The 24609-nt window shown below is 40.6% G+C and overlaps 1 protein-coding gene across 3 annotated transcripts in view; it reads left to right on the top strand.

Moving 5' to 3' along the window:
• gabrb2a (gamma-aminobutyric acid type A receptor subunit beta2a) overlaps positions 1–21878 on the top strand; it is a 48819-nt gene extending 26941 nt beyond the window's left edge. For 2 of the 3 annotated variants that reach the window (XM_055033949.1, XM_055033948.1), the window contains 5 exons: positions 8782–8864; positions 12800–12937; positions 14200–14352; positions 16449–16693; positions 19878–21878. In XM_055033949.1, coding sequence (XP_054889924.1) covers positions 8782–8864; positions 12800–12937; positions 14200–14352; positions 16449–16693; positions 19878–20234 — 976 coding nt within the window. In that variant the 3' untranslated portion in view covers positions 20235–21878. Of the gene's footprint in view, positions 1–8781; positions 8865–12799; positions 12938–14199; positions 14353–16448; positions 16694–17167; positions 17309–19877 lie in introns of all 3 variants that reach the window. The other variant, XM_055033947.1, reaches the window with a different exon arrangement.
• The last annotated feature ends 2731 nt before the right edge of the window (positions 21879–24609 follow it).

Raw genomic sequence — 24609 nt, 5'->3', positions numbered from 1 at the left:
CTTTATTGGTGCTGGACTCTGATGCCTGTGAGGAGGCTGTAATTCATAATTGATCACTTATAATCAATAATGTAGCATTTCAATATAAACACACAGTGTTTATATGTAGCAAATGCCTGCACAGCCAAACACATCAGTGTGCTGCCATCTTCTCTGATCTGTCACCAGCTTCATTCGAGTACGTGTCTTAGAAGTTATTGTTGTTAATTCAAAATAGCGCTCTTCACTCATTCTCTTTTAGACTCCAATGCTCTTCTTGTGCAGAAGACTGCTTAAAAAATTTAAGCATCTGCACTGCAGCAGATCTTTCATTGCTAGATTTGTTTTAGCAATCGAAACATGCAATTTACAACCGTTTCTCGTAGTTATGTAACCCCAGCACGTAGTTCTGCATGTCTGTCAAAATGGCAGCCTACCGGAATCGCAAATGCTTTTGTGAAACAGGAGGGCATCTGTGCAGCAGGGAGATATATTCGCTACATTTGATTCGGAACCCTTGTCAGTGCCATCCTTCATTATTTGGTTTGTGGTTTTGGTCCAGGTTTTATTTGATGACTGCAAGTCCAGACAGCGAGTCAGCCTGCACGCTCTGAACTGACCGGCCACTCGACAGTAACGGCCTCTCCGTTTGCTGCCAGCGAAACCTACTATTGCCTAGTCTGTAAAAGCATACTTTCTTAAAATTTTCTGGTTGTGCATAGCTAAACATAATTCTTTTAACTTGCATCTCACTCAACTTCAGTTTAGTGCAACAACAACAACAACAGCAACAAAAAAAGACAGACTGATCTATCTGTTCTAAGCAGCATTTGGGGGTACCTGCTCAAGCGTAAAAGGCAATATAAAACTTACTTAACATGCAAATAATAAATACAGTCCTTTTAAAATATATTGTTTGTACGCCCCCTACTCTAGTGATGCCCTGAGTAACCGCCCATCAAGTTGTGAAGAAAAAACATGCAGTTTTAAATGATTTTACACATCAGAGTCTGATCTGCCCTCTTAATCTAGACTCAGTTTGTCAAAAAGATGTCAAAGAAAGCTTGACTGTGAAGCTACTACATTTATGTGCATTAAAAAAAAGGCAGTTAGGTATTAGAGTTTAAAATTCTCTTTTCTCAAAGCTGCATAGCTTTTAAAAAGATGCACAGAAAGCATATTTTCTGTTTGACAGTCAAAATGTGGAAATTGTCTCATTACGGATGGATTTCATGTGATTAAATACCAACACAACTGTAACCTGGTTTATCTGTGATTAAAATGTCACTTTAGCTTGTTTTACAGCAAAGTCTTGATTTTACATGTAAAGAGAGCGACCTGTGATAAAGAAACCTCCATAATGTCACTGTGATCTCATTCTGGTTACTCCAGGTTCAGCTCGGTAACTGTGCAACGTTATCAAGAGAAATCATCCGGGGTAAAATGATGACTATGTAGGAGCCCCTGCATATGTAGTTATGAGAATTATTTATGAGAATTATATTTCCTTTACTAGGTTCATAAACCTTATGGAAATGCAACATTGTATTCCAGTAAAACACTTACACTGAAGCAGGTGTTGTTTGCAGAACATTTAGCTGTTAGATGGCATCTATTAGACCTTTAATAACTTGTGAAATGAGTGAACACAGCAAAGGTTCCTCATCTTCCCTCCCTGCAGTGTTATACAAGCACTTTGTGCATAACTAATTAAACCCCAATAAAAAACCCTTATAGAGATGTAATGTTATTCAAAGGTATACATTACAGCTGGTGTAAAATCCATTCTCCCTAATTTGTAAATCTCTGGTAAAGATGTCATGCTGAGAATGCTCGCTAAGCCCCTGTATAATAAGAGTCAAAAGTATTGTTATTGCCCTCAAAGGTGAGTGTGGATTTGTGCTGAACCAACTGAACTAATTGTTACACTCCACCTGGGGAGCACAAGTAGATTAGTCGGTTGTTAGTTAGCTGGAGGCATTGGATATTGGATGCATGCGTGTGTGTGCCTGTGTGTGTGTGTGTGTGTGTGTGCAGGATCTACGCATGTCTGCGGGTGGGTGTTTGCGAGTGGGCGAGTGTTATTTTTGGGGATCTTGCGGAGGAGGGAGGGCGAAGGTGTTGTTTACTTCATATTCTCTGGAAATATAGTGCATCCCAATCCTGCCAAATCCCAGTCTTCAATTACCGGGAGAAGCAGAAAATTACAACCGCGCTCCCAACTGTCACTTTAGAGCTCGGTTCGAGTCTTGGGGAGAGGCAGTCTGATCTAATTACCCAGAGCCTGAAAAGGCTAAGCCAATAACACAGATCCCGCCCAGGCAGCGAGAAGAAACACTCACATGCATGCATAACAACGAAAAACACAAACTCCTCTTAGCATTTTTATTTAATGCCTGAAGGGGGAGGAAAGAAATTCACATGAACAAATCTTCAGATTTACACAGACAAGAGGGATGAGTGGAAAGAGAAAGAGAGAGAGAGAGAGAGAGAGAGAGAGAGAGAGAGAGAGAGAGAGAGAGAGAGAGAGAGAGAGAGAGAGAAAGAGGAGGGTTGAAGAGAAAGACAGAGACATGAAGGTCAGACTACATTCAAGATGGAGAAATTTATTAGGATTCTCCTTCTTCCCTGCCCTCTCCTCTTATGAATAATATTGCTCTTTTTGTGAGAGGACGTGTTCTTGCAGGTTTGCAGCTGATAGATCCCATTCAATGGGAACAGAGGTGACTTCTTTCTTCTTCTGTGTTGTTAGGTTCACTTGTACTCAACATTTTTTTAAACACTTTTACTTCCAAATCTTGCAAAAAAAACCAAAAAACAAAACAAAAAAAACAGCAGGGAAACATTATCCAGCATGCATTTTGTCAGCTTCAACATGAGCTCCTGACCCAAAATGGAGGAAGCATCTATGTCCCAATTCAACCTCTCTACACATACAATTTTATTCCACTTCCCTGGTTGCAAAAGGTCAGTTAAGTTAAGACTGCACAGGTTTGCACCCTGCAAATTTTCCTCCCTCGAAATGAGATTCTGTCTGGGAATTCGTGTTGGTTGTGTTGTGTCCGTAAACAAGGTCATTTGGAATATAGGTGCACAGGCTGCCTTAGGCGGGGTCCACATATACACACGCCCGCACACCAGCGCACACGCACGCATCCACACTGAGAAAGGGAGCTTGGACTGAACCGTTAGAGGACATGCACAAGGAAAAAAACAAAACAGCCATTTTTAGAACTTTGTGTCCTATGAGCTCCGACGCAGAGCAAATGTAGCGTGTTTGAACTGCGTGGTCCACGAGAACACGGCCTCTGCTCTCCACCGGCAGGTCGGGATGGGAGGGAGAGGCACCGGCCCTGATGTTGACGAAGAGCAAATGAATCTGCGCCTCATGATCATCGTAGACTTTTTTGTTTTTGCTGCAGTGGAGATGACAAACACAAGGAGGAGGAGGAGAGGCGAAGGCAAGAAGGGAATCCTGCAGAGAAACCCTCTCCTCCTTCTCCTTCTTGCTCATTATCAGTCTTTCATTACTGGTTAGCATGTGTGCGGGCGTGCTAGTGCAGCCATTAGAGGCAGAAGTAACCTCAGACGGAAAGACTTGGAGACCAGCGCTGATGATGTTGGTGGGCTATAAATAGGACGTTATTTTTACCCCTGCCACTTTGGCCTCATTTCTTTCTCCCCGGTGTTCTCACTGTGAGGATTTTAGTAGTGGCGGTGATGGTGAGTGATCAATACCTACCTGGGTTGCACCACGGTAGATTTGAGCCCATAAAACGGGGTAAACTAGGACAGAAAAGAGAGTCCTGTGTTAATCCCCCAGTGCACTACATAGCCCTGCTAACTGGCTCTTATGTAAGAGCGCAGAGAGAAGGAAAAAAGGAGGAACGACAGAGAGCCTAAGAATACGAGAGAAAGACTGGGAGTCTCGACTTCTCAGAGAATAAAACCAAACTCACAAGGCTGGCCCCTTTGCAGCTTTACAATTTACATATTAAGATAGCCGTAATAACTTGATTGTATAAGTGAGCACACTCCTACATTAAAACTTTGTTTTTCGACTGACTGCGTCACCCAATTGGGTACACACCTAACACCAGGAACAATGAATCTGATTAACCTAAAATAAAGTCATTCTGACCTACTGAAGTCTCTGCTCATTTGCATCCAGTTTGCAGAGAGGTTGCAATGCATTAGAATTACTTATATATAAATAAATGAACACCCAGTTCTTATCACTTTGGTCCCATATTTTCTCTACTACAACACAAGAAAAAAAGTGTTCAGGGAGGCTTCACTGCGAAAAGAACCCCCTGTGTTCTTCATAAGGTTTCGGATAGGGGTGGTATTTGTGCTAGGCTACAATTAACCAAAATCCTCTGGGAAAAAGTGCAAAGTTCTGAAGGAACCAAACTGTTAATTTTGACCACAGCTCCAAACCACAAGGATGGCTTTTATTTACAGTGAAACTAAGTCCAGCCATACTGTACCTCCAAATCAGCAAAAGAAGGACCTCACTTGAAAGGTTTTTGTACAGTTTGTTCCAAAGTCCAGAACTAAATCTGATGGGAAATCTGTTTGTCCACCTGAAGAAGGATGTTCACCTAATTTTTACAATAATATTCCAATATATGCTAATTTTTTTAGTTGAATTTGAATGGACATAAGTGGAAACGTTTTGAAGCTATTTACTATAGATTTATGTTTTTACTCCAAGACAACTTAGGATTTAAACCAGGTTGTGTGTAATTATTGGCGCTACTGCAAGTGAAAGAAACTTTAGGTTTCCAGACCATTGTTGCTGTTTTTGTTCTTTTAGGACAACCTTCTGGTGGCGCCCCAGTTACAGTAACTGTGTATGGACAAAACATAATTCATGCTTCATCATAGCCACTACTGTCTTTTACTGTGATTGTCATGGTGCAAAAAACCTAATGTGGCTTTCAAATCTCACAGAATCAAGACTTTTGAGTTCTCAAAATAACAAGACGTGTTTGTGTCGACAATATGCGACGCTGCAGCGCTGTTGTCTGTGATGATGCTATAAATCTATTCTTGAGACAGAAACAATAATAGCACAGTCGGACCTTGTGGGGAAAAAAAGTGTGGGGAGATGCTTTAATAATTACTTTGGGTCTATTGGCTGCAGGAAAATGCATCACAACATTAAGTGGTCAAATTTCAACTTTGACCAGAGCACAGTGGAGACTTGTTTACTGCATGCATCTCCACACAAAGCCTGAGGACTGAACTCCTCTTGGGCTTTGCTCAGTGCAGCTCAAAACAATCAGCATGACACATGCAATACCAGCAATAGCATTTGTGATTTTTTTTTAGTCCAAAAGATAAGCTTGTTTGTGAAAATAAGATGCTTTAGATCAGTAAAGCATCTTATTTTTTGAAAACTACCCATAATAGACATCTTATTGGGTTCAGCTGCAGGTAATTAGGACTCATACACTGATCATTTAAAAACGCTATAATGGCAGAAATTACAAATATTTGACAATAATTTTCTGTTTTCTAATAAATAATGTGTGTGCTTTGCTATTTTAATTAAACATCTCTTTTTAATTGTGGAAAGCACCCGATAAGTTCTTCAGCAAGTCTTTTCTTCTTCTTTTCTACATTTGCAACCCTTTATTCGGCAATACTGGCAACATCTTACCTGGTGAAAACATGTTTAGGGTTTTATTCAAACACTCTTACATGCAGGGAGAAACTTTTAGATTCAACTTAAATTTTAGACATCTGAAAGCTTCTGGATTTGAAATATAAAAAAACAAAACAAAAAAAATACAAAATCCCCCCCCACAAAGCATAGTTGGTGCTGAAAAATGTATTTTATTTTTATTCTTAATTCATACTTTGTTGCGCAGACGAATCAATTGATATTGTAAGTAAACATGGGGTCGTTTCATAGTCCTTCAACCATCTTTTTAAAGAGCGGCACAAATGTGATCCTACATTTTGGCTGCCGTACATGATGGAATGACCCAATGGAGAAGAGATAGCAAACCTGGTTTTTTCAGGATGCTCAGTTCAATTCATCAGCATGGAGTGAAAACCGCACCTCCAGGCTGGAAGTATTACTGCTGGTTGAGCGATGCTATCATGTTTTATATCCATCTGTTTGAGGGTGACGTTGTGTGTTCAAGTGTGTTGGTTTGACTCGCGAGTCTTGGTGGGCTGTGCTATATTTAGTTCCTGTAGTTAAACTGTGTGTCCGGTCTCTCAGACATCCTCCGGGGCTTGGCACAGCCAGATGCCAGCCCATCTCGGCTCTGGCCATCTTGTCATGTGTTACAGGAAGTCCGTCGCTCCGAGCAAATCTGTCGGATGTGGCGGCTATTAAGTTCGGAGCTGCATGACCACAGGGTGAACCTCGCTTTGTTTTTATTTTTTATGAGGTGTAGTAAAGCCCATATGGTTGCCTCTTTTAGAACTATATGCATATTTTATGGAGTACTTACTTGAACAAGAGCAGCCCTAAGATAATAGAACAAAAGGAGAATCTTATCTTTTAGTAAATTGTGAAAGATAAACTCTGCTGATGGACTACACAGGAAATTTGCAGTCAACCAGTTTTACTAACGTCTTCCCAGTAATTTCTCAATACTTGTTCAGTCTGCCTTTTGTAAGATAATGCTTGACCTCGTTGTTTTATTTTTTTCCAGTGTTGACAAAATACATAGAGTCTCTAAAATCAAGATTATTATCATGTGCAATCTGTGACGGATCCTCTGGGAAGAACTTCAGCACTGAGGACTGAATTATTGTGGTTATGGATTTTGAAAAACCAAACAGCTTTGGCATTCAATTCCTCAAAAACTCTTCAGTTCTAGGAAAACAGTGTTTCAAGTGGGAAAAACACACTTTCCAAGCTAGACTGGAAATTATTTAAAAGTAAAAATAAGAAAGTTTGATTCATGAAAGAAAAGAAAATGAGTCACAAATGAGAAAAGAGTATTAAATGGAGAAAAAGGGCATACAGTTTGTCAAAGGTCTGCATAATAAGACTTCTAATTTTATTTACCAACAGAAAGAAAGCCCAATTTCGAAACTAAAACTCATTCAATAGTTAAAAGTGGATTTTAGATACATTTTTAATCCCTCAGATAACAGACAAACAAACTAACAATCAAAAACATCTGCTAACACATTCCTCCTGCCTTGCATCTTCACATATTACTATGATCCCGGCTAATGAAAAAGCCTCTGTTAGAATGTGGTGGTGCAGATGTAACTTTGGGAAGATAATTCCTGATGTGAGTTATCCGGTCAGGAACAGTTGACTCTGCCTTTCACTCCACTGAATAATAAATGTTCAGTACAAAAGGTTTTTGCTGTTTTTTTCATATCTAAAAGGCTAAGCACCTGTGCTAAAACAGCCTGTATTCTCTCATGCTCTGGTAAACTTATTCACACCGCTGTTTCTACACTCCATGCACAAACAGCACTACAGCAACTGTTTTTCTGGCAGAAACATGTACAGTTAGCAGGACAAGTAAAAATGTACAGAAATTTGCACAGCTGATGCAAATACAAGGGATTTTGTAATGTTTGTTAAGTACCGCCAACCCTTTAATAAATCATTCCAGTGGCAAAATCTTTACCTGAAACAAAAAGGAGTCTGAATGTAAAGAACAGCAAGTCATAAGTTTATGAATGACAGGGATTTGGTTTTTTACTACAGTATTTAACTTTTAACTTATATGTAAAGGAGATGAAAATTGAAAGTATTCAGTCTGCTCACTTTTGAGAACATTATGCCATACATTTGTGAGTCACATAACTGGATGTATCTCTTCAGTTGTTTAACACACACAGTAAACCAGTCGTATGGCAGAAACTCAGGGCATTTTGGTATCTAGATTTAATGAAGACAGCTTGCTGAATTTCAACCCGAGCATCAGAATAGAGAAAAACGGGGATCTCTGTGACTTTGAAGAGTGCGTGGTTATTGCTGCTGGACAGGCTAGTCTGTATGTTAAGGGATCTGCTGACCTACTGGGACTTTCACGCTCCACCGTCTCTCAAGTTTACAGAGAATGGTTTGAAAAAGAAAAAGTATTCAGTGAGTGGCAGTTCTGGACAAAAATACATTGGTGACGTCTCAGGTTAGAGACGAATGTGCAGGATGAGGATTGTTTAAATGCTGCAGCATTTAAACTGGTCAGTGCATATTGCTACTGACCAGGTCCATTTGTTTATGACCACAGAGTAAATATCACCATAATGGAGAAATAATAATCATAGTAATCTCAAACTGGTTTCTTGAAAAATGACAACAAATTCGCTGTCCTTCAATGTCCTTTGTATGGTTGAATTAGAGACATTTATTCTGATGTGAGCCGATAGACATCATATGAACCAATATCTAAACACAAAATCAATAAGAAGAAATTGGAAACCACAATTACTCATAAATTTGAGAAATAATTGTGTTATTTGTAATGTGCATATATGCTTACATGTGATTGCTTGTTCCTCAGTAAAATTCTGTCAGTCCAATAAATAAAATCAAAATAAACAAATGCATTCAATACTATGAAAGAAATCTTTAAAGAAACAGCTCTCTCAAATCTGTAGTTTTTGTTCTAACTAGAAATATTTTGCATGTAAAAGAGTTATCCACGTCCGCACAATTAATGACATTTCCCTCTGAATCCCGAGAACTGTCTCCTACGTTGCACAGCCTCATGTGGGGATGCTGATGTCTTCGCTTTGTGGCGGTGAAAGTAAAATCTGGATCAAATCTTTGGTGAGTCTCATATTTATGTCTTCCCTCATTGTCCGTAGCATCACTACGACTGCTGCCTGCATGATGGACCTGCGCCGCTACCCTCTGGATGAGCAAAACTGCACTCTGGAGATAGAAAGCTGTAAGTACTGCTCTCCCTGACAACCAGCTCTCACACCCACATGCAGATGGAGAATTAAACAGATCCCACACACACACACACACACACACACACGTATAGACACCAGCAGCCTCCCCGCAGCACCAAGGTAGAAAGGCATGTTGATAAAACGCTACATTAAATGCTGAGGAAGGCTGATGAGATAGCCAGAGATATGCATCAAGAAGAAGAACATCACTAATGGCTCAGTGACTGATAACATCCAGCCTAATTAATTCATCTTCAGCTGCAGTGGCTTCCCAAGGCGCAGAGGAGCCTGATTAGGTCCAGTGTTTCAGGGATGCTGAAATTGCTGATATTCGATGTTATGTGCAGCTTTCTCCCCAAACTGCCTCTCCGTGTTTATACAGTATAAAGAGCTCATTTCACATGGAGTTTGTAATTGTATGTGATCCAGCGCTCTCGAGTGGAGGGAGTGCTGGGAAGAGGATGGGAGAGAAAGACGAGGTCCTCTGCGTGTTTTATCTGGGTCCCCGGAGAGAAGGATTATGGTGCTGGGATGTGGTCTATGGGGCTCAGTCTTTCCGGGTTTGATCACACTATTGCCAACAGCGCTAGGCGGCACAAAAACGGCACGGGTCAGAACCGCCCCTCTCCGCTCCTCTCCCGTTATGTTCGCCATCGCTCTCATCGTTCCCTCTTTTCCGTTTCTCATCTCTTTTCTTTGCAAAGACTCATCCCGTTCTCTCGTTTTTTTCTCCTCGCAGCCTTTTTATCTCTCTCCTCATCACTCATATGCTGTTTCCCCCACCCTCCCTCTCCTTCTCTCCCCGGCAGCCCTACAAAACACACACACTCGTATGCGTGCACGCTAACACTCGCAGCTCTAGTTTTGATCACCAGGCAGGATCTGCTCTCATATGGATTAACTGGCAACGGTTTTAACGCTGGAATCGCTTCATGCCAGAGCATGCTATTTTATTCAGACTAATGAGCCCAGAGAACTCTAACTTCCCTTGATAAACTTGATGCATTTTTAACAGACATTCCTAAAGAAAAGCTGCAGATCCTTCAATTCACCAGCAGTTCACTGCTGCAGCTCAGGCCACTCGGTCTAACATGATGAGCTCAAGCTGCAATTCATCTCCTTCACTTTATTAGTTAACTCTGACTTCTCCATTCGCCTCTTTGCTCACACCAGACTCTGCCCTTGTGTTTCGGAGTTATAAATGCCTTTCAAAAGTTTTCACACCCATAAAATATTTTCAGATCTTCGAAATTTACATTTAATTTAAAAAATTTTATATCTGCAACTAGTGGTAAAATTCTTTTTTTTTTTAATTCAACTGTTCAGTAATAAACTATTTAGATGAGAACAGCTTAATTAGATAAAGAACACTGACATTGCAATCATTTTATTAACACAATTATTGAATAATTGATTACTATAGTCTCACAATTTTTTAAGCTGCTCAGCTATTCATAATAGCACACTTTGTCTGTTATCAAGACCCAGGTCTGTTACAAGCAATCAGTGGTTTCAATGGTGGCATCAGATTCGCTTGAGATAAAAACAGCCCAGATAGCGATGGCTCATGGAAGTGTTGTATTGCATTTTAGATGTAGTCTAGTGAATTGTCCAGAGAGTTCAGAGAAGATAGAATACCTTGCTTTAAAAAGGATAAGGACACAAAATTATAGCAAAATGCGTGAATGAACGTGAGCCTGCAGTTGAAAGCATAGTTAGCAGAATTAAAGGTAGGGGATTTGTTGCTAAAACACCTGGACATTTTAGCAAGAAGAAGTTATCAGTGGTTGGATTTGTGAAGAGGCAGGTGGCCAAACACCTTCCTCAGACCGGAAAAGTCCTGCAGGCAAACATGGTGGCAGCAGCAATGCAGCAAAAGTAAATATGTGTGTGTGTGTGTGTGTGTGTGTGTGTGAGTCAGTGATGCTCTGGGGTTCCAGTGGTTCTGCTGACACCAGAAACCTGCAACATGTGGAGGACAAGTTAAGTTCAATCAGTTATCAGTAACTATTAGGACAAAGTTTCATGCTGTCTGTGAGGTACCTGAAGGTTGGTCGATTTTGGACCTTAAACACGATAACAACCTTAATATGTCAAAGGCCTACAACTGCAGAGATCCCTGCTCAGCTTATCCTGATGAGGACATCTCCTTTTCAGAGCACTCAGGTCTTGGCTCAAGTCTACTCTGCACACCCAAGATCACAACCAAACATGGTGAAATATAACATTTCTATGCTCCACTAATGTGGAACAAACTTCTAGAATGCTACTGAAAACTGCAAAAATGCTGAAAGCCTGAGTTTCTTTAAAATCAAGGCTAAAACCCCATTTTTGTCGAGTTGCCTTTGATTGATTTTTGTTTTTTGCTTGCATGACAACATTTTGTTGTTTCTCTATTTTTGCCACTGTAATGTGCGTTCTTGTTTGTTCAATGCAAAGCCCTTCGAACTGCCTCAATGCTAAAATCTGACTCATAATTCTCGTTTTCATTCCTCTGAGAAGAATGTTGGTTTCAAAAACTGATGCTGTCCTCCAGGTCTGACAAAACTGGCTTTAGATTTGTAAAACCGGTGGAGACACAAGCAAAACGATAGAGCTGTGGACACCACAATTATGTTTTCATCTGTCAAAATTCTGAGGACCATGTCTAATCTCTTGCTCATAAAATTCCCAACATAATACATTGAAAGTTCCAGTAAAAACGTTCAAAGGATACTTTTGAAAGACACTCAAACTAAGGGAAAAATGTCCCAATAAGACAAACTGGTCCTGCTGACACAGAAACAGCTGTATTGGACGCTGAGTGGGAGTCACACAAACTTGCATGAGGAAGGAGAAAAGATTAGCACCTTGTTTGTGTAGTGAATGTCCTTCCCTCTGAAAGATAACGCAATAACATCAATAAGCACATTGAAACAAATGAAAATATCCAAGGCCAACAAATTTGCCAAGAAAAGCTCCTCTGACATCTGAAAGCAACACGCATCAGTTAGCCACACTGCATTGCTCTGAACACTTTCACACACACACTCACACACCGGGGTTTATTTTGATTGGATCCCACATATGCTGCCCGGCTGCTGTGAAATACTCACCAGAGCGCCAAATGCGCTCTGCAGCTGTAAACCTCAGCAGATGCATAATTTACTCCTGTTTGAGTAATACTGGCCACGAGCTACAGGACCCAGCTGTTTGGAAGAATAATTTAGCTCCCTTTGAATAACAGAAACTGTATATTTGTGCCTCGTTGCGTCGACAGGCAATGTGACGGAAAATCAGACTGACATGAGGGACAGACACTCTTTTTTCCCCCCGCACTTCGACACTTTCTTGCTGGTAAAGGACGGGTATAGATAATAAAAAAATGTGTGCGTGCGAGCTTCTGCAGATGAAGGCCATTGCTGATATCATTAGCAACACCTGAGCCTGTCCTGATATGACAAACCAAAATGTCTGCTGTGATAAAAAGGCCTGTGGCTGAAGCAGGCCGCCTGCCTAAACAACAACAACCCGACATGACTAACTTCACCTTGAATGTCAGCGTCTTCGAGACAAAGCAATTTGTGTTTATTTTTTTTTTAAATCAGAGACTCAGTTTAATTACTCATTACATGTGAATAGGTCACCGCCTGTATTTTAAGCACGTGGAAGACAAAAGTGGAACTCGGAGCGTGGAGATTTCTCTGACGCTGTTTATGTCGGACGACGACAACCTGTGACGCAGCGATCCCCTTGATTTTGTCCTAATTTCTTTAAATTCAGAAGTTTGTTTACACTTTAAATTACTGTATGTATAGGATTTTTGAAAATTCTTGACGATGGCTCAACAGAAACAAAACCACAGCTGTAACATTTACCTGACTCATTACATTTTGAGCTCCGGCTCCTTAACTGAAGGTGATAATGTTTCTGCCTCTCTCGTCTACAGATGGATACACCACAGATGACATCGAGTTTTACTGGCGAGGTGGGGACGGCGCCGTGTCTGGGGTTGACAGGATAGAGCTGCCGCAGTTCTCCATTGTTGACTACAAGCTCATCTCCAAGAACGTTGTCTTCTCGACAGGCGAGTCACTGAGATCAGATGCTTATTTTTATGCTTTTAGATTCGTGCCGATTCTGATCGGAAAAATTCTGTGCTACCCACAGTATTTGGCATTCCTGATAAAGATGCATTAAAAAGCCTGAACAAATTCAATACCTTATAAATATTTATTTTCTGAGTAATTTGACGCCGATATTTTTATGTAACAAATTTATTCAATAGGGGAAGAAATTGGGAATAAGTTTTTATTAATGGGATCAACCAGGCTAATTGTTTGTTCTGCTGTGTTTTAGTACTTTATACAATCCTCTTTGACAACATTACAACAATAAAGGAGCACAGAGAGTGAGATCTTTGACCTTTCCTCTTTGCAGTGGCCAAAGTCTTTAGGTCTATTTTATGCACATTTTCTTAGGGATTTAAGTTCGGGAACTCGTATGCTAATGGAGTCTTGCCATACTTTACAGATTACTATCCAACTGAAAGACCCAGTGATGACCCATTTTTATTTTCCTGGCAGATGCCACCAGAAAGTGATGAAAAATCTCTGTATTTTCCAGCGTTCAGGGAACAAGCTCTTTGCATCACAGACCCTCCACCAAACTAACCCTAACCCTAACCCTAACCCCTAACCCTAACCCCCCTAACCCTAGATTGTTTGTTTAACGACACACCCACCTGGAGCATTTGCTGCTCCAGTCGGAGCAACAATCTCTTGTCCGTCTACTAAAAATGTGCCTCTGAATTATGGTGTAAGTACACCACTCGGGGAAAGAGAAGTGATGGGACATTTAAAGTGTCTGTTTTTGACATGGGCCTTTCCCCGAATGGCATTAGAAAGAAGGTGCAAGGAGTTGATTTAAAAAAATATTTCTCAGAGACTAAGTTAACTACTCTGAGTTTTGGGGGGATTACAATGCATTTACACTGCTTCAGATGTGAGAAATGTTTTGCATTTTGAATGATTTGGGGTGGGCAGTACTCACCGAGGGCACCATTCGATTCCAGACCCTTGGAAAAAAATAAAAGTATCACCAGAAAGATTTAGTTGGATTAATTTTTTATGAGTCCTTATGAGGATACCAATGATTCTAATCTAATGAGGCTGCAATCATATGTCACTGCAAACAAATCAAAATTATTTTTTTGGTGTTTTTTTTTTTACTGTGTGAGAATAAAAACATAACTTTACATGGAGACATTTGTGTAAGGCGCCACAGTGTTGGAAGGACACAGTTGGCACCATGAAGGAGATTCTGTTTTTCTCCCTGTGCCTCTTTCAGGTTCTTACCCCCGCCTGTCTCTCAGCTTCAAACTGAAGAGGAACATCGGTTACTTCATCCTGCAGACATACATGCCTTCCATCCTGATTACCATCCTCTCCTGGGTCTCCTTCTGGATCAACTATGATGCATCTGCTGCCAGAGTGGCCCTGGGTAGGACTGTCTTGCCTCTGCACAGCAGTGACCCAAAGCCAAATGATAACTGTGCATGAAAGGATCCATTTATCCTATTATGTTTCAACATGTTGAAATTAGACATTATTGTGACCTTAATAAGGGGAATCCTTTAATTTCTGCACATTCGCTTTCTTTTTTTGTTGTTGTTTTGTTTTAGTTGTAAATTGTCTCAAAGTATGTGAATGATAGCACTGTGTAATAGGCTGTCTGGCTAAATGTCTGTTGTTCAGAGATGACTATATACATGACTCATGCAGCGCGGGAAGCTCTGCAGCCTGACCTTGAAGCTCGCTGTCTTTCTCTCTGCTCGTCTGTCTGTCGAAGCCCCTCAGCGCCCAAAAATACCTGCTCATCCTCCAGATTACATTCAAAAAGATCCGAACGAAGGATGCAAGTGAAAGCAGTCACCCCAAAAGTGCACCTGGATGTTTTCACACCCAAGTTAAACCGACACAAGCAGGCTACCGCAGCACTGCTGGGAAGGCGATTTAAAGATGTGCCCACATGCTCTCAGCACCCTGAGATTGTGCAGAGAGCGAGCTCAGCCAATGAAAGCCCGGGCTCCGTGCTACAGTGCCGCTGCAGGCTGCTGGGTTATTTATAATGCGTGTGAATCTGACCAAATGCAAATTGTGCAGGCAGATGACTAATGTATCAAACACAATGTGTGTGTGTGTGTCATAAAAGCAGGTGTATTGTGCTGTGACTAAACACAGATGTTTGCAGCAGCAGTGGAATGCTTTGGATGTGGTATGCTCAAGAGGATGTATGAACGCATGGATATCACCTGTTTGACCTGAAATTATCTGATGAAGCACACGTGCGCTCAGCATCAGGGGATTCAGATGGAGGCTGTAAACCTTATGGGGTCTAATTTAGCGAGTCTTGTCTCTTCATCGCAGTTAAATACTTTATAATGTACAAGACAGACGTGAATGCTCAAATGTTCCTGTCTGTTTCAGGCTGGCACCTGATCTTGCAGGGAAGCAGAGCAGCAATTTAATGGCTTTGGTACAATAATGGTTACAATGTGTAACATATGAATATGAGACCATGACTGCAGGAAATCTCTCCAGGAGAATTTATCTTGAAACAAACTCATATAGCCAGAAGGGTAAAGAGGAGAAGAGAAAAGCTGTGATGTCCTGGGTGCAGAAGTGTGGACACTCAAGTTTTGCTGAAGAAACTTTCAATTTCATTTGAAGATTGAGTCTTTGGTAGGAGTCTGTCATCGTACCACATCGTTGCCAATATCTCCCATTGCGTCTTGCAAATGTCCTCCCAATCTGAAAGATTGGGAGGACATCTATTGTCTTCAGATTGTTTGAGTTCGACCTGGACTCTTGCATTCCAAAACTGCTCCCTTCAGATGAAATTATGATTTTTTTTTTTTTAATTCGCCATCATTGTGCTGCAGTAAACTAAAAATCTCTGTCCATTTGCAGCACTTTAGAAGAAGGTTTTCAGGTCAAAACTGCTTGCCGTTTAGAATTGCTCCTGATTTCATCCACCATGACAAACGATTTAGTTCAATCTGAAGAAAAGTAATCCCACGGCATAATGCTGCCACCCCCGTGTTTTTCTCTAGATATTGTTTTTTTGGTTTGTTTGTGATTTTTGTGCTATTTTCTTCCTCAAGCTTTCCAGCTCTATTTAAGATGGAACCAATTTTTGAACTCCTCTGCTTGAGGCAGAAGATGTGAAACTATCATAGAAACATCCCAAATGTGCTCTTTAACACCACAGAATATGAATATTTAATAGACATTTGTCCACTTAGCTTTAGATTATCACTTTCTTGTTGTGCCATGTTGCCCAAATATGGTCATTTGAGGCTACATCTGAATGCTTGTGTTAATGGAGCATTTGTAGCAGCCTATGGCCGATACTATTAGAAACTAATAATAAATTCCCCAGCTCATCCTGTGGACATTTTTATACCCCTTTTTCAGTTTTTTTTTAAAACCCAATGCGATATAACAACACCCCCACAACAATATATTGTTGTGGGGGTGAGGCAGAAAAAGACTCGTCTAAAGACTTTCTTTAAGTGTGACTCCACTGACCTGCAGGAATCACTACGGTGCTGACCATGACAACCATCAACACTCACCTGCGAGAGACGCTCCCCAAGATCCCCTACGTGAAGGCCATCGACATGTACCTGATGGGCTGCTTTGTGTTCGTCTTCCTGGCTCTACTGGAGTACGCTTTCGTCAACTACATCTTCTTCGGCCAGGGTCCCCAGAGACAGAAGAAGGCGGCCGAGAAAGCGGCCACGGCCAACAACGAGAAGCTGAGACCCGACCCCAATAAGGTTTGTGCGAAGGGAGTCGTTTTCAAAACGTTTCTGTTTTTGTGCTGTCTTTTGATATGTATGTTTGTTTCTGTGTGAGCAAAGGACTTCTTCTTCTTCTTGTTCTTCTCTTAAGGCCAATGTGATGCTGTAATCAATGTTTCATGTCCTTTACCAGCACTATTATACTCCAGCCCTCTGTTGCTTGCTGCTTTAACGTTCTTACACAGACTTGGATCTGAAAGAGCGAATGCAGGAGCGATGACTGCTTTTTAAATACTTTATCTCCACGTTTTTTGTGTTTCCCAAAGGACGAGGCGCCTGAAAAGTCCCTGGCTTCAGCGCCAGAGCTTTCTCTTTAAATATTGCTCAGCACCATTAAGAACAACAGCATTTTAAATTTGAAAAAAGAAAAAAAGAGAAACATCGTTTCCTTCTGAGTGTGGCAAGCTCCGATTTCCCTCAAGTAACAGTGCTGATTTTGTATGCTTGCAGTGGCTGGTGGGAAATGTAGTTCAAAGAGATGATGCTCTGTATGCCAGAATGAAACAGAGGGAAATTGACGCATATGACTCGATGTGGGATCCCATCTTTGTGGACGATGCCGCTTTAGGACTAGGCGATCAAAGAAATAAGGTACTGGAGGTTTTGAAAGTCAAAACTTAACAATGTCATCAATCTGAATCAGTTCAGATCAGAGGAAAATACTGTAGTCTTTTGTTTATTTCTTTGATTTTGTTTTCGTAGAGTTTTAAGGCAACCTTGACCATCACTCCCACCATTGTGTTTTTTTCCCTCTTTCGGTTTGCTCTTCATGCATTTTCCTGACAAACATTGGCTCAGCAGCTTCATTTCTGCAGGAACTGATTTAATCTGAACTCTAGCTGGTGGAAAATGACAAAGACTATCTCATTTAAATCCTTCCCTCCCCCCAAAAACGAAAAAAAAAAAAAAAAAAAAAACTAAATCTGTGAAGAGAAATGATACATTCATTACTTGGACCCAAGTGAAGAAATTGTGAAGAAGACTGGGCAGATACTAGAAACACATTTGCAGTTTGATGAGTAGCACCGCTTCAAAGTGAGTTACCCTAAAACAGCAAAACACATCAAGGATTGTAGGGATGATGCTTTTCCTCAGAAGTCAGGCTATGGATGAAGAAATGTTGATCCGATTTCACCTCCCACAACGCCTCTCCCGACCTGCCCTGAACCTGTAGCCTCCTCCATCCTTGCAAAGTCCTTGCTATTTCTCTCAACCTTCTCCTGTCACTTTTCTTTTGTATATCTTTGCTTTTCTCTTCTTTTTTTTTTTTTTTACTTTTTGTTTAGTTTGTCTTGTGAATCGGCAGAATTTTAATCATTTTCTGGTTGAAATTCTGAGATGACAACGAAGAGTTCTCCACGAGAATCAATTTACAAACTGCTTCTTCGAGAATGTTATCACTTTTGTAGCCTTCTGCTTGTATTATCATTTATGGTTTGACAAATGATAAGAGAATTTAACTTTTTTCTTTCTTGGCTGTAAGTAGTTTTCGACTCATTTGCATCACCCATTTTTAGCACCTCATCAGTATTTTGACATGCTAAATTGCTTGAAGTTTACTGCAGCATCTCTTAACTTTAGTTTGAAACGGTTCGCGCCTTGAAAATATTCATTTCCCTTTGAACTTTGCCACATATGTTGTAACAACTGCAAACATCAATGTATTTCTGGGGGAACGTGGATCAGTGTGTGATAGATAGACCAACACAAGGCAGAAAATATGCTGAAATAAAATGGTTCATTGTTTTCAGTAATTTTGCAGAGAAAATAAAATGATAAGCAAAATCTTTCCTAGTTTTTTACAAAATAACTCAAAGCCCGATTTCAAGTTTCAAGACTAAACATGCATCTGAACTGGACCTAAGTTTTTAGTTTTGCTAGAACTTTTTTGTAAATGAATGTGCAAACTTTGGTTTTTGCACACTTTTGTACTTCCATATGGGTCTCTTCCACTTCTAAAACAAGCCCAACGACAAAAAGCTGTTTTCCGGTAATGAGTAAATTTTTTTTGTGTATAGAAAATGAGACATTTCAAAAGCCTCCCATTGCAGTCCCCTGTTTGCGCGACACGGTTTCTTCTGGAAAAGACGTGTGTTTTATTGTTGACTTACCATCCAGAAACAACTTGCTGCATTCTTCTTGGTTCTGTTTCTGGGTCTGACTCAGACTCAGACTCAAAAATGTATACAGGGTAAATGTGGAGCTGGGTGGTGTGGCCAGCAGCAGTTTATTTGGATTTAAAGTGACAGAGCTCTAAAACGGCTCATTTTGAAATGAACTAACCAGGTAGAACTGAGACAGAAATTAGTTTTAATATTGTGCAAAAATGTAAACATGTTTTGTATAGCAAATAGACCTATTACAACTTGTTTAAAAGGGAGCATAATAGGTCCCCTTTAAGACCACTTTTTATGTCAGGAAGTAAAGTCTTCAGCAGGATTTTATAGATGGTCCCTCTAATTGACACTTGAAATACAGTACAAAGATAAAATACAATAAAACTACAGTGACACAACATAAACACATAAAAAACAGAAATCGTTTTTTTGTGTATCTCAGGTTTTCAGGCAGATTGCCCTTGTTCAGTTCTGGTTCTGGGAACACAAACTGAATAGGTTTCTGATGACGCGAGAGGTCTACACTTTAGGACTAAGACTCCTCAGTGCTTTATAGACCAATAAGTTTGTAAAGTCCATATTTTTGCAGCCATTGTGAGGATTTAAAGACAGGTGTTATGTGATTCATTTTATCGTGTTGGTTGGACTGTGGCAGCAGATTGATTTTTTTCCAAACACCTCTGCAGACAGTGTCCTAATAACTTATGCCACAGTTTTAACAGAAAATCCTTTGTTCCAGCTGTGTATAATGTGATAGAAATAAAATTTATCGACAGACCTTATCTGAATGCCCTTTTTTATATATATTTATTTGTAAGTAATATTCAAATTCATCCTTCCTGTTCCTTCCACTCTCCAATTGTGCTCTAGTTTGTGTTGGTCTGTCACCTAATAGCCCAGTAAATGCTTTCTCGTTTGTCACAAAATGTGGAAAAGTTCAAGGGGTGTAAATACTTTTGCAAGGCTCCATAGTTTAATACCACACTCTCGCACTTTCAGTAACTTCTCATGGCTACATCTGTGATTTGTGCACCTTTACACAGATGACCCCCGATGACAACATCCTGTTCAGCACTATGGAGATGAAGAATGAGATGGGCGGTCCCGGGGATCTGTCCCGGGGTCTGGGAGCTCCCACGGATCCCCGCAACACCATGCTGGCCTACGACAGCTCCACGCTGCAGTACCGCAGGGCGGCCATGGCCCGGCAAAACTATGGCCACAGTGCCTTGGAGCGCCACGCCCAGAAGAAGTCCCGTCTACGGAGACGGGCCTCGCAGCTCAAGGTGAACATCCCAGACCTGTCCGACGTGAACTCTATCGATAAGTGGTCCAGGATGATCTTCCCCACCGTCTTCTCCTTCTTCAACGTAGTCTACTGGCTCTACTACGTCCATTAAACCCCGGAGAGCCAGGAGGCCGGCTTCCCGCCAGACGACTGACGAAGACGAATTAGCGTGAAAAAAAAATCAAGGAAGAATAAATAATTTGCGTGAGAGAGAGAATGCGAGTTAAAAACCGTGTGCTGACTTTTTTAGAGTTGGTTTGTTTCACACAACGTGAGGAAAACACAAGAGACTTTTTTGCAGCAGCACCCACTTCAGTCAGCTGTGACTCTTTTAGGATTTGGGAAACACCTTCAAGTGACTGACGAGCACTCGAATAAAAGAAGAGTGAATAATAAAAAAAATAAAATAAAAAAAAAGAGAGACAGAAAAGGTGCCTGTTCCAGAATTTCAATATATCACTAATATTTGTCATTCGTAGCTTACTATCTCTCTGTGGATCAAAATATTTATGCTTGTGTTTGCATATACTTTAAGGATTTCTTTTGTTTAGTATCTATTTACTTCGTAGCCAAGCTGTCTGCATCCAGGAAAAGCTTTATAAATGATTTAAAAGGAGGTCATCCTTGATAGTCTATTTTCCTATATTTACTGTATATCAGAAACATTCTTTTAAAAGAAAAAAAAAGCATGCTTATTTTTGGTTTTGTTTTCATCTCAACGGTGATGGGGAATGACAGTATTTTAGTTGAACTAGTTGAACGTTTCTTGCAGTTAACTTAGCACAGGCCACCTGAATTGCAACAGGTGAACAGCAGGGGGCAGTCTTATCTCTGGAGCTTTAATGATCAAAGAAAGAAGTTGATGCTTTTGCTAAGGTTTATTTTACTTTTTCTGTGCTGACAGATTCCCTTCCATTTATCTGTGAGGTTTGATTTTCCTTTCCAAAAACGGTTAACTGAGTGATTTATTTATTTATTTATTTATTTTCCTCCATCGTGCAGAGAATGGCTTTAATTTAACGCGAGCTGGCGTAAAGGACTTTCCCGATGGAGCGAGCTTCATCGCTGCATAAATATGGCAATCCACAACCATCGTTACGAGTAGGAACTGAATGATAGGAATAAGATGCATTTCATTGTGATTAGGTTTCTGTTTCCAGAAAAAGAAAAAATAATTATTAAAAAAATACTGTAGATAACATATTTAATGAAAAAAACATGATTCATTTTTATAAATCAATACTCACTTTATTGTGTAAATATTATGAATTTATTCTATTTAAATGGGTCTTTGTTGTTGTTTTCTGCAGTTGAATTACAGCTCAAATGTTCCATTTAGTCAAAAAGAAAAAGAAAGGAAAAAAAAAATCTCAGCTTAAGAAGAAATAAAACACAATTCTCAACTTTGCTGACTATACTTTTGGGACTTTTCGCTCTCTCTCTCTGTCTCTTGTTTTGTTTTTTTTGTTTTTTTCCTTTTCTTTTTAATGGACTCTGAAAGCATCTACTTGCTGAAACTAAAGCACTTCCAGACACCACTGACTTTTGGGTCAATGTCTCACGCTCCTGAAACAACATAACCAGGATCCCTCCCCTTACTATCCAGGCATTGAAGTCAGGCATATTTTGTACAAAGTTTCTGTAAATTCTAATTGTAATATTTCATAATGACTGTACATATCTTGTGTAATAACTGTCAGCAATTATGAAGATGTATCTAAATTGAATTAAAACTCAGTTAAGTCTATCACTTCAACAGAGGAGCGCCACTGGTGGTGGTTTTATGTCCCTCCTGTGTGAATGTGAGGCTGATCGCTGGCGGGCTTGTGGCCGATTGAGCGTCTGAATGAGCGAGCGAACAACTGAACCCGACACGGGAACGGAACGGTGGAGGGATAAGCTGAGGAGTAAAGCTCTGCAGCTGGGTGCTAGTGGCTGGATAATGGATGGAGAGGCGGAGGAGCTGGAGCGAGAGGCTGCAGCGGTGGTCCGGCGCAGGCTGGGGGTCTGAGCAGGCCCGAGCTCAGCACCCGGCCTCAGGGGACATCAACGCAGAGAGCCGTGGCTGTGGAGGCACACTTTGGACTCAATTGAGGCCTTTGGCTGCGAGGGACCACAGTGCCTGCGACAAACAAAAAAAAAAAAAAAAGAGAGAAGGAAAAATAAAGCACAAGAAAGAAAGAAAACGCATCCATCCGAGGAGTGTGCTCGCTGCGCCAAAGTCTGAACCCATAAAAGGAGGCTGGTGAATATTTGATGGTGCAAAACACAGAATATTTAATATTTAAAAAGAGATTTTGTCCTAGCAGGAAATAATGTGCAGCTGCTGTTTGATTTCCAAAAGAAAAGAACACAATGAGATTCAAAAGAAGAGCCTTTTACAAAAAAACAAAACAAAAACAAAAAAAGCACGAGCCACACAGAAGTGACAGCTGAAGATTTAGAGTCATTTGGTTTCGAGAAGAGTTAGATGCAAGAAAATGAAACTAAATATGCAGAGGATTGTGATGGAGCGTTGCTCATGTTGGTTGTATGTGTGCAAGATGCCTCTGGGAATAAGTAGACAAAGTGCAACGGACCTTTGGAAGCAAACTGATGTATCAAGATGTGTAACCTTGTTCATTCATGCACCAGTAAAACATTTTCCAAAAACGCTCTGCACAGCCACATAACGGATGTATGACCTCAGCAGACAGATGGTTTGCACTAAATTGGCCTTTTCTTTCCTTTTTCCTCTTTTCAAAAGGGGCTTTAGTGTTGACATGTGAGAATAGGAGGGGAGGCAGATGCTTCCTGCTTTGTAGTCTTTCCATGTCACTGGCGTAATTAGCCATGCACAGACCTCTGCTCCGTGGAGCCACGTGTGTGAGTGCGTGTGTGTGCCTGTGTGTGGAGTCGCAGCTGAGCTCTGTGAAGTTGGCTAGCCGACCAAGCCAAAGCCAGCCAGCGCTGACTGGGATGGGTGAGAGGGCGAGTCTGACACAGTTGCGTCACGCCACTCCCCGGCCACGCACATATGTGATGGAAAAACACGTTGGGCTGACTGAGAGGGAGGGAGCTTTTTGTGTCATGTGGTGACAGACAGGAAAGTGTGATGTCTTTCATGATAAATACGAGATCATATTCTGCTTTGTGCTTTGGATTTCTAAATTTTGAGACCGTATAAGTCTGTCTGTGTCTGCTTGCTTCGAGCGACATCTGGATTTGACTTCTTCACCGCACATTTATTGAGATTTTAGCAATAAACAAGTGGTCGGGAATAAGTCAGGCATTTATCAGAGCGACTTGGCAGACAGGTTTGGAAAAGACAACTTGCGTCAACATGAGGAAATGGAAAGCTTCCTACATGCATGCCATCTGCGCAAGACGCAGCCCTGTTGGTGCCCTTCAGACTAACTACAATAAATGTTGTAGTTAGTCCAGCTTTTCATTCAGTTTCAACAACGTGCTCATGCTCACATTCCTCTCCGTTCAAATGACTTTAAGACTCTTTAAGAACAAATCAGACCAGTTAACATTCACACTGAAATGCAGGAGCTTCAAAGAATTCACTGTGATTTTATGAGACAAACCAACACAAAGTTGTGAATGTGTTGTTTCATCATTAGTGACCAGTAGCCTGATGTTTCTGTTGTTCTCTTGGTTCATTGTACTTCGTGTCAAATGGATTTCAGAATGACATAGTTGCTGACTTGACGCCTGACGCTGTGGGCCTTTTAGGGTTTGTCTCTACCAGAAACTACAATTTTTCCTCAATTTTTACAGCAAATTCTCAATTGGATAGAAATATTTAGTATATATTATCTTATGTTTGCAGTGTTTGTTGTGTGAAGTTGTTGTATTGTGCTGCCATTGTTCTGTGAGTTCATCAGTTCCTGCATCGTAGCAACAGAAGGAAAAATACAGGAACTGAACTCTGCACTACGTCAGCCAAAATCAAAATCAGCAGGTCAGGCTTTTTAAAGATCGGTAACCAGAAATCGGCCAGAAAACTGCAATCGGTGCAACCCAACGTAATATGGGATACATACACACATATTCATGACATTCTGTGATTAAATAAATTTCTCTTAAGCATAACTCCAATAGCTAAAAATTAAATTTATACCAGATGAATCTTTCTCAGCTGACTGGTACCGGAACCGGGTTGACTCTCAGTCTTCAAATGATTTTAACAGAAGTTTCACATGAAGTTGATGTAAAAATAATGTTTGTTTTAGCCACAACATGATTATGCTCAGCAGCAAACAACGTATCCCCAACTACAGCATCGACGTAGCAGCTATGTAGCCTGACGTAAAAACATTTGGCTGGACAATGCCAAGCAATGATTAGTTTTAATTATTTTATTTATTGTTATCAAACATTATCAAACAATTGAAGCCAAAAATACCTCAGAAATATACAGAGCCAGCCATGAGAATCAACTTATTTAAAGTTTAAACTCAGTTTCGCATAAATACAAATGGTGTAGCATAAACATTTGG

This window comes from Poeciliopsis prolifica, unplaced genomic scaffold (assembly GCF_027474105.1).
Source record: "Poeciliopsis prolifica strain line A6 unplaced genomic scaffold, Auburn_PproV2 SCAFFOLD009, whole genome shotgun sequence".
NCBI classification, from domain to species: Eukaryota; Metazoa; Chordata; class Actinopteri; order Cyprinodontiformes; family Poeciliidae; genus Poeciliopsis; species Poeciliopsis prolifica.
Note: the sequence above shows the minus strand (reverse complement) of the source record. Positions and strands in the feature narration are given on the sequence as shown.